The sequence below is a fragment of the Gekko japonicus genome, unplaced genomic scaffold (assembly GCF_001447785.1).
Source record: "Gekko japonicus isolate JY-2015 unplaced genomic scaffold, Gekko_japonicus_V1.1 scaffold297, whole genome shotgun sequence".
Taxonomy (NCBI): domain Eukaryota; kingdom Metazoa; phylum Chordata; class Lepidosauria; order Squamata; family Gekkonidae; genus Gekko; species Gekko japonicus.
This window is the reverse complement of record NW_015162486.1, coordinates 955,575-965,842: the sequence shown is the minus strand read 5'-3', so window position 1 is coordinate 965,842 and position 10,268 is coordinate 955,575. Positions and strand designations below refer to the sequence as shown.

The 10,268-nt window shown below is 44.0% G+C and overlaps 1 protein-coding gene across 1 annotated transcript in view; it reads right to left on the bottom strand.

Moving 5' to 3' along the window:
• The window catches only part of RBM19 (RNA binding motif protein 19), a 122,184-nt gene that overhangs the window by 91,516 nt on the left and 20,400 nt on the right, over positions 1-10,268 (bottom strand). Inside the window, exons 15-19 of the mRNA XM_015405929.1 lie at positions 9,247-9,447; positions 6,959-7,076; positions 2,636-2,787; positions 2,384-2,444; positions 1,107-1,186 (exon numbers count right to left, since the gene is read on the bottom strand). Of these exons, the coding sequence (XP_015261415.1) occupies positions 1,107-1,186; positions 2,384-2,444; positions 2,636-2,787; positions 6,959-7,076; positions 9,247-9,447 (612 nt within the window). The remainder of the gene's footprint in view (positions 1-1,106; positions 1,187-2,383; positions 2,445-2,635; positions 2,788-6,958; positions 7,077-9,246; positions 9,448-10,268) is intronic.

Below are 10,268 nucleotides of genomic sequence, written 5' to 3'. Positions count from 1 at the left end.
AAAGAACTGTGCGAAGAAGCATGTCACCGCCCGAAAAAAGACGGAAGGAGAAGCAAGAACATCTGCGGGGAAAAAAGCCTTCGGAGGGTATCTGGTAGGGTTCCCATCCCCCTGAATTTGTGGCCATAGTTAGGATTCTAGAAAGTGTGTGCACACACGATACTCTGTAAGCCGCCCAGAGCCCTCCAGGGGTGGGCGGGGTAAAAATCCCATGTAGTAATAATAATAATAATAATAAATAAGTGTTTGAAATAACATAGTATATGGTAATAAAATCAGATTTCCCCCAGACATACATTGCAAACCCTGGTGTGCTTGAATTGCACTCTGAAACTTAACAGCCAATATCCAGCTTTCTGAAAAATGCAAATGCATGATATGTGGACTTTCAATACGCTCAATTGTCTCTTTGACGTATTACTTTTTAAAGAGACGGCTGAAAACAAAAATAACGATCGATATGCACTTAAAAACCAAGGGGAGCCAAAACCCTGAAGGAGCAGAATGGATGAAAAAGAAGGCACAAAGAGACCACTGGCCTAAGGAGGAGAAGTCTGTTAGGGTACCAAGTCTGCCTCCCACTGCTTTTAAAGGCCCCGTTCAACACTGATTAAAAATGTTGTTAGATCTTTGGAATGAACTACATGTACCCAAACACAGTCAAGAACTTATTTCAATTTTACTAACCGCAGCTAAAGTGGTAATTGCAAGTAGCTGGAAATCTGCTAACAAGCTGTTGCTCACATTATGGCGTATGAAAGTCTGGGACTACTATATCATGGATAAAATGTCTGATGCAGTAGCCCCAACATTTCTTATCAAAAATCCAATCTCTACACGAAATGGTTTCCTTTCTTAGAATATATATTCAATACTGATCCTTCCAAATTCACAGTGCCTTCTAAGTATTATGAAGTCTTTCATCATATGTAACTTAACGACTGATACAAATGCCGAATTTTTTTAGCTGAATTAAGTACTATGGTATTCAATGGTTTCATGTTTGTATGTTGAACTATGGTTTATAAAATAAAATTAAAAATTAAAAAAAAGGTTAATAAAAGCAGACATTATGTATCTGCAAGCAGAAGAGTGTTCACTATTACCTGTAACTGCTTGAGGGCCTTCTGAGCATGTTCTGGTTTCTTGTATTCCACAAATCCAAACCCCATGGAAAGTAGTGTGCCTAGAAAATAATGCCAGATACATGGAAACCCCTTTGGTAAGAAGCACTGGACATAAATTGCAGTTGCATTTTCTAGAATCTAGCTATGGAGGAGGATATGGACTTTACCAGTGATCCCAAGGCTAATTCCAACCATGTCAGCAAGCTAAAGTTTGGAAAGCCAGGGGGTGGGGTTAACAGGTTGCTTTCAGGGCATCACTTGAACACAGGTGGATGTCTAGCAACTTCCAGCAATACGAAACCCAAGTGAAGGACTAATGAACACAGGTAGAGAAAGAGGTACTTTTCTCCCTTTCTCACAATACAAGAACTCGTGGGCACTCCATGAAACTGCTGAGCGGTCGGGTTAGAACGGATAAAAGGAAGTACTTCACCCAAAGAGTGATTAACACATGGAATTCACTGCCACAGGAGGTGGTGGCGGCTACAAGCATGGACGGCTTCAAAAGGGAATTAGATAAGCATATGGAGCAGAGGTCCATCAGTGGCTATTAGCCACAAGGTATAGATAGGGACTCTGGGGCAAGTGATGCTCTGTCATCTTGGTGCTTGGGGGGGGGGGTCAACAGTGGGAGGGCTTCTAATGTCCTGGCCCCACTGGTGGACCTCCTGATTTCTGGCCACTGTGTGATACAGAGTGTTGGGCTGGATGAGCCTTTGGCCTGATCCAACATTGGCGTCTCTTATGTTCTTAACACGGTATGGACAAGAGGGGAGGACAGCTTCAGCCCCTTGCATTACCCCTTTCATTCCTTCAGTTCACCATTCCAACTATCTTATCCCTTTCTCTTGAAAATATCCTCTGGTTCTTCTTTTCTGTCCCCCCCCCCCACATCCCTGTGTCTGTCTTCTCCCCCCCCAAGCACTGGCTCCTGCTTCCTGCCACCCACGCTCCAACATCTCCCCAACTTCTTCCACCTGCCTAGCACTCACCAGCATTCTTTCACTCTTCACCTCTAAGTGCTGCACTTTACTTTGCCCCATAGGGATGAATGGCAGCTATTCAAAGTTATGTAAGAGAAAGTAAACAGATGCACTACAGGGCAGTATTAGGGTAGGGCCGAAATGTACCTAGCTTCTGGTGACTTCAACCATTAAAAATCAAGTTTGTTCCTTTCTGCATAGCCCGACCCCTTTTGAGGTTCTGTGTCTTGGTCTCTTTAAAGTGTGACAGGCTATTGAAACAAAACTAGATACCAGTTTTATCTTTCTTCTTTGAGATAGTGCAGCTCTTCACAGCTCCAGCTTTAGAAAAAACCTGCAAAGGAAAAGAAATCACACAGTAGTCTGTGGAATGGTGTTCTCCAGCCCAGTCCAGAGAACCTCAGCAGATGGCACTGATTCCGGGTCCCCATCCTGAACTTTTGTCCAAGGCCCAAGAAATCACTAAGACTGCTGCTGGCCAATGAGAAGGGAAGCAGCCAAGCAGTCCTAGGAATGCATGCACACCTCCTTTAGGGTTTCTTCTGTGGTGCTGAAGTTGAGGTTCTTTATGAAGAGAGTACATCCTGGAATGCTTTCTTCTTCATCCTCATCATCTTCCTCTTCCTCCATTCTGGTTTCCTCCGGCTTCGTTTTAGCTTCTCCATCTTCATGGTTCTCTGCAAAGGAAGAGAGAAACACACAACCATCACACACCAATCAGCCCATCAGAAAGAGGTGTTTAAGAAGGCAGTGTAGCCAAACAGCAAGCAGCACCAATGCAGCAGCTCACCCCTCTAGAGCAGGGGTGTCAAACATGTGGGCCAGGGCCGGATCAGGCCCCTGGAGAGCTTCTATCAGGCCCTCAGTGGAACTGGATGTCTTCTGCTTCTTCTTCCAGTTCTGCTGCTGCTGTGTCATCGTAGGTTTGCAGCTTACAGATATGCACCCGAACAGCATACTCAAGATTGCAACAGCACAGACATTTTGATGCAATAATTCAGAGCAAGGGGTGTCAGTTATCAGACAAATAAACAAAATATTGCAAGAGTGCTAATATTTTAAGCATGTTTTTATTTTAAGTTAAAAAAAACCCTTTACATTTGTGTCCTTTATAAAGTTTATATCTCTGCTACCTGGCATTACATTTTATGACACACATGGCCCGGCCCAACAAGGTCTCATTTATGTCAGATCTGGCCCTCATAACAAATTAGTTCAACACTCCTGCTCTAGAGGGCCTCAAAATGAAGGGACAGGCAGGAGGCACTCGCTGAAGACAACAAAATCAAACACCAGGGGGGAGGTGAGACAGCAAGGACCTCTCTGCTGAGGTAGCTGTGTCATACAGAGGCTAAAAGAAGGAAATGTGATTGATGGAGTCCCTGGTTCAAATCTTGCTTCTAAGAATTCACCAAAAGGAAGCCACTTGTCAGCACCCTGTCTGCAATGGGGATAAAAATACTAGCCTGCCTTCAAGGACAACTGTAGAGGAGAAATGTTTTAAGAGTGCTTTATAAATGCTACATTATTACTGGCCTACCTGAGACCAAATGCCATTTGGCCTTCCTCTCCCAGAACTGCGGTGGCCATTATAAATATTATATGAGTAAACTGAGAATGGGTACCCAAGTTAGCTCACCTTCCTCCCAACTGCCCTACACCTTTTTTTCTTCTGTGCTGTGTGTGTTACCTTGTTCTAAATTGTAAGCCAATTGGATTGCTATCTCTGAAATACGGCAAATGCATACAGCAAGCAGGTAAAGTCAGTTTGGACTAGAGACCAGCGGTACCCAGGTTCAAATCCCTGCTTCTCAGGTTAGAAGGCCTAACCAGGTTGTTGTAAGGATAAGGAAGGGGGCTCTTAAGCCCCTTGGAGGATCGGTGGGATTAAAAATGCACAAAAAATAAATAAATAAAACACACACAGAGACAAACACAGTTATCAGCAAGACTCAAATTCAAACCTCTGTTCTCTGACCCTAACCAGGAGAGTATCATTGTGTTAACTAGACTATGTAGTACAGTGTCAAGCGACTTCTGACTAGCTCCTTTCAAGGATTCTAAAGCTGCTGGTCCTCATGGAAATAAAAATAACAACAAGAGCAATAACAATAATAATAAGGGTTGGAGTGCCAGGAGTGGTGCCTTCAGAAGAAATTCACAATTGAAGCCTAATTTGTTTTTCATTATGACAGCAAAGTGACTTCCATGAGATGTGGATTCCATCTGGATAAGATTCTTAGCACCCTACAGAGGCAAACTCCTTCCTGCAACAACTGCCTCCACTAAGGTACAGGAGACAGAACGTAGATCTGTGACAATTATAACCATCGCACCTCTGACCTTCACAAATCTCTCTTCTTTGGCTAATGTGACTTTGATCTGCTTCAAGGTGGCTGCAAATGAACACACACACACAAATACAGACCTAACATTTTCATTAGGTGTGTGATATAAAAGACTGTAAAGAGCAGCAGTGAAAGGAACCATCAGTCCATCTAGCTTGGTATTGTTTATTCTGACTGACAGCAGCTCTCCAGAATCTTATGCAGAGAACGATCTTTCCTGACACGTGAAATCCTTAAACTGAAAGGGCTGAGTATTGAACTTTGGACCTTCTGCATGCAAAGCATATGCTCCACCACTGAGCCACAATCCTCCCCCTTTCCCATTCCCAGTGACACAAAACTTCCCCACCCTCCACTTGCAGCACGAATGAAATCTATCAAGCTTTCCAATTAAATCTTCAAGGGCTCCATCGTTAACAGTCCTTTAATGCTCTAGTGAAAACTGAAACAGTGATAATCTTGTCCTTTGAGCAGAACGTCTCTCTCTGTTTCTCTCTCTCTTCCCCCCGCAAAGGGATGGAAAATCTTTCCATCTCTCTCTAAGTTGTCCTTTCACCTCAACTGCTAACTATAGCTATTGAGAGAGACAAAATGTGAATAGAGCAATAGCTCTCTCTTGCTTAGGATGGCACGTTTTCTGCCCTCCTGGACACATAAGAAGGAGGGTGAAAGATGCACACGTGGGTAAACAGAGGACAGAACTTTCTCAACCCAATTCACGCATCTGATAAAAACCAAACTTCCATCTTAAAAAACAGATGTCACAGTAGATTAGATTCTTAAAGTAGGGTTAGATTCTTAAAGATTCACAGCAGATGCCTATTTTGTTACTACAGACAAAACACAACTCAATTTTGGAAAACCTCAGTTCTTGGCAGTGAACTAGACTATGGTCAAGGAAGCATAAGAATGGTTTGGCATGATGTCAACATTGACAAACCCTAGTCTGCAATTGCCTAGCAAAGCAGAGATCCGAAACCAGAGAATCTGGTTTGAAGTGGGGTGGCAGTCCATGGTTTCTGCTAACTATGGTTTGATATGAGATTTAAGCAGATAAACAACATTTGTGGTGGCTGCTTTGTCTCAGAAGGTAACTGAGCCCCATGATGGGGGGGGGGCAGAGTGAAGAAAAAGAAAACGGAAGCAGACATACGGGTTTAAATGGGTTTGCCCGTACATTTGGAATCTCAGACCATGGTTGGGGATCTGAGCTGGGGATAGCACAAACTTTGGCTTGCAATAAGGCACTTCCCTTTAACCAAGATAAATTTCATATTATAGAATATTACCTTCTACAGAAATACACTTCAGGAGTGGCAAAAAAGGCTTCACAACAAATACAAATGAGCACTATATTCACTAGACTCCATTGATTCTCGAGAGGGGGGGGTAAAAAAACCAGATTAAGAGCAACAGGAAGGGAAGGAACAGAAAGGGGGGCCCCTCCCCCCAACCTGCAGTTTGCACAATAAAAGTCAGCTGCATGGAGCTCTTTTGTAATCAGACATAAGAATTTACTGCTGCTTCCCCTGGGTGCCAGAGGCTGGCAGCAGAGACCCTTATCGGCCGCTAGCAGATTTCTAGCCACTCTAGCGCTTAAAGCCCTTTATCTGGAGGTGAAGGTCTGGGGTGCAGGAAAAAGAAAATTGCTCGCTGCCAACAGCACGTGGAAAGGATTGTTGAGTTCACTCACTCATTCATCCCTTCCCTTCTCTCTCCCCCTCCCTCCCTTCAGGAGCCACATGGACAGGAGATTTATTTTTGAAAAGAAAAGACAAAACCCAAGGTGAGAACACAAAACAAAGAAGGTCATGTCACTAAAGCAAGAGCTGTGGGATTTTGCGGTCTGACTTGACATTAAAAGACAGACACATCTATGCACATGAAGCTGGCCAACAAGTTCCCAGGCAGAGGTCTTCCTACATCCTGGTACCCAAGATTCCTTGAAATAGAAGAACAGAATTGAGCTTTGGGACTTTTCGTGTGTAAAGTGCTGCCCCTGCACTATGAGCCACTGAGCTGCCCCCACCAATTATTTTTCATGAATATGGAAATCCAATTAGTTTCTCTCAGAATCACATGGTGATGAGTTCCAAAGGAGAACACACATGAAGATGCCTTTAACCAAGTCAGACGATTGGTCTATCAAGGTCAGTAATCTGACTGGCAACTAACCTCAACCCTGCGCAAGGATTCAGGTAGCTGGGGGAAAAAAATTACAGGTTTTAGTTGACAGATGTGCTACTTATTTTACTGTGCACAGCTATTCATAGAGTATTTTACTCTACGGCTTTTGAGCTTTCATTTTTTTATTGTAAGTGTACTGATGCTAATATTTATGTGTTTTTAATTGTTTTATTATATTTTTGGTACCTGTTTTTACTGTAAGACACCTTGAATGCTCTTTGAACAGAAAGATGGCAGATAGACTGCCTGAATGAACAAAATGAATGAAAGAGTGCTAGATGTGCCATGCGTAACTTAAATTCCAGATGCATACCAGTTCCCAGCTGTGTCTCGCCTTCCTTCTTGCCTCCTGAAGTGTCAGGTTGTTTCTTTCCAGGACCAGAAAAGACACCCATCGGAGCCCATTCCAGGTACAGGGGAACATGCCGGAACTGAAACAGGGAGAATTTCACTGCAGCACAACAGCGGCAAAAAATCAGCAATAGTAAAGGCAATTTTATACAATTGGCCTCCTGCTACTGTTTTAGACCTCTCACACATTTGTGGGGGTCACTGACACCTAATATTGTTATATTTTTAGCCTACAAGTAAAATTAGTGGGAAGAAGTGCTTCACATATTAGGGCTCTAAAATGACCTTAATGCAGTGAAAACAGTGATCTGAGAACACAGAATAATGTAGATGAAGCAGTTAATACAAGGAAGTGTTAACACCCTGAGGTACAAATGGAAGAAAATACTTATTAGCTTATTAGAACAACAACAACAACAACAACAAACATGAATAAGGCATGTGACCTCACAGAAATTAGCATCCAGGTCATTATACACACCAAATACCACCCCATCCTTTGTTGCACCTCCATGCTGTAAATAAGAATCCTTAATAGAATTCCATAAGTGTTTACATTACACTGGAGTCTTTGCCAAATACGTCTTAGACAACTAAGGTTTTTTTGACCCCCATATCTGGTGTGTTGGTGATTTATAAAATAAGCACTGGAGGCTTAGAATAACATCAGGCGATTAAACATCTGTAACTCCTCTGTGGATAATTCATGAGTATGCTTCTCTGTGGCCAAAAAAAGAGTAGAAGCAATCATAGGAAAAGCACTGCTGCTCATCAGAGACATTTCCCACGCTTGGTTTGTCTGGCAGTTCCACATATACCCATCTCCCACCTTGAGTCACAGTAAGGAAGGTGATCTAAAAGTAAATAAATAAATAAACAGGAACTTCAAGCATCTTCCAGGTCGTTGCAAGGTGACTTCCCATCCAGGCAGCTTAAAAGGTGAGACCTGCTTAGCTAAAGCAGAAGACCTCCAGACCAGAGATGTATTTCTCTTTTGTAACATGGGGAATAAAAAACATGGAAGCAGCCCTATTGGATCAGGCCAAAGGTCTATCCAGCTAAGCGTCCTGTTTCCCATGGTGAGCAGCCAGGAATCTCCAGGAAGCAGAACATTAAGGCAACAGCAATTCTCATTTTTTGCCCTGAAGCAACTGGCATTCAGAGGTGTGCTGCCTCTGAACTAGGAGGTTCCATAAGTTACCATGGAAAACAGCTGTTGATGATCCCAACTTCATAGCTATCCAAGCAAGTGGACATCACAGAACTGTATGGCAGTGAATTCTATAAATTACAGTTTGTTTGAAGAAGTGCTTCATTCTGTCCAGAAACTAAATGCATTCACAAAAATGAGTAAACCCAGATATATCTCAAGCAGGGTCCAAAGGCGGGGTCCTAAACAGAGTTACATCCTGCTAAGCCCACTTACTTCAATGGACTCAAAAGGATGTAATTCTGTTTTGGACCGCACTGTATGCGGCTTGATGAAGGCACCCTGTAAATGGCCTAGGCTCCAGTGAGGTTAGAGGGGAAAAGGCACAACAATTATGCTACTGTGATGTAGTGGTTAGAGTGCTGGACTAGAAGGAGAGCAGGGAGACCTGAGCTCAAAATAAGTTAGGCTGAGAGAGTGTGATTGGCCCAAGGTCAACCAGTGAGCTTCTGTGGCATGAGTGGGGATTTGAATCCAGCACGATTCACATTCAGCCTATGAATACACGAAGCTACTTTATACTAACCCTGTTCACAAGAGTTGGATTTATACCCCATCCTTCACTCGAAGTCGCAGAGTGGCTTACAATCTCCTTCCCTTCCCCTCCCCACAACAGACACCCTGTGAGGTAGGTGGAGCTGAGAGAGCTCTAAGAGAACTGCTCTTGAGAGAACAGCTCTGAGAGAACTGTGTCCGATCCAAGGTCACCCAGCTGGCTGCATGTGAAGGAGTGGGGACTCAAACCCGGTTCTCCAGATTGGAGTCCACCACTCTTAACCACTACACCAAAGAGAATGTACAAGCAATCACGGTAATTTGTAAACAGGGTTTCTGAGTTGGCACATTAGTTCACCTAACTCAGTACTTATCAAGCTCTCCAGGATCTCAGGCACAGAAAGGTTTTTCTTAACACCTTTTTCACTGGATATGCTAGGGACTGAACTTGGGGGCTTCTGAATGCATAACAGGTGCTCGAGGAAACAGGCACAGCTCCTTGCTCCCTTGGCGCCTCTGCACACTGACACTGTCCCCACCCTTACCTTTGAATACGCCAGCTTTGTGAAAGCCCGCTTGGCTTCTGTGGGCTCCAGGAATTCCACTAGAGCCGTCACCCCTCCTTCAGGGAGCAGCACCCGCCCAAGACTCCCATAAGCACCAAAGGATTCCTCTAGTTCTGCCTCCTTCGTTCCAGCAGGCAGATTCTTCACCAGAATCACAGTTCTACTGCGCTCACCAGCAGCCTAACAGAATGGGAGGGGGGGGGGGGAGAGAGAGAGAGAGAGAGTATTTAGAAGTGGTCCAAGAATTCTTTATGGGTCAAATTAAGACGCTGCAATTACTGAGTATTGCTTGTCATCACCCTGACCTGGATGGCCCAAGATAGCCCGATTGTGTCAGATCTTGGAAGATAAGCAGAGTCGGCCTTGTTTAGTGTTTGGATAGGAGACCACCAAGGAACCCCGGGGTCACTACGCAGAGGCAGGCAGTGGCAAACCCCCTCTGAACATCTCTTGCCTTGAAAACCCCACCGGGGTTGCCAGAAGTCAGCTGCAACTCGACGGCCCTTTCCACCACCACCACCACCGCTCTGTCACTATAACAACGTTTATGCTTTAAAATATATTTAATCGATGTTTAACAGTATTTGACCAGTGAATTGACCAGATCCTTTTTGATTGACTATTTGCCTAAACACAGTTAAAAAACAGCAACAAACTTTTGGACACCGTGATCAATGTTCCCTCTAAGCTGTGTAGTCTTGTGAGCAAAAATTCTACTTTGTGAGCTACTGGCATTAAAGTCGTGAGCGAGCGATTTGGCTACTGCATAAACTAGTTTGCTCTGGAGCCATCCTTCCTGAGCTGAGACAAAAATATGTGAGCTGGAGGCTAAAAAACTGTGAGCTAGCTCACACTAACTCAGCTTAGAGGGAACACTGACTGTGATGAAACACAAGGATTCCTGCAACAAACAAAAGCATAAAACAAACAACCCCCCCCCCCCAGCAGAACACGCAAGACTGAAACCCAGTCCTGCACTGGCTGATATGTCATGGGCGAGA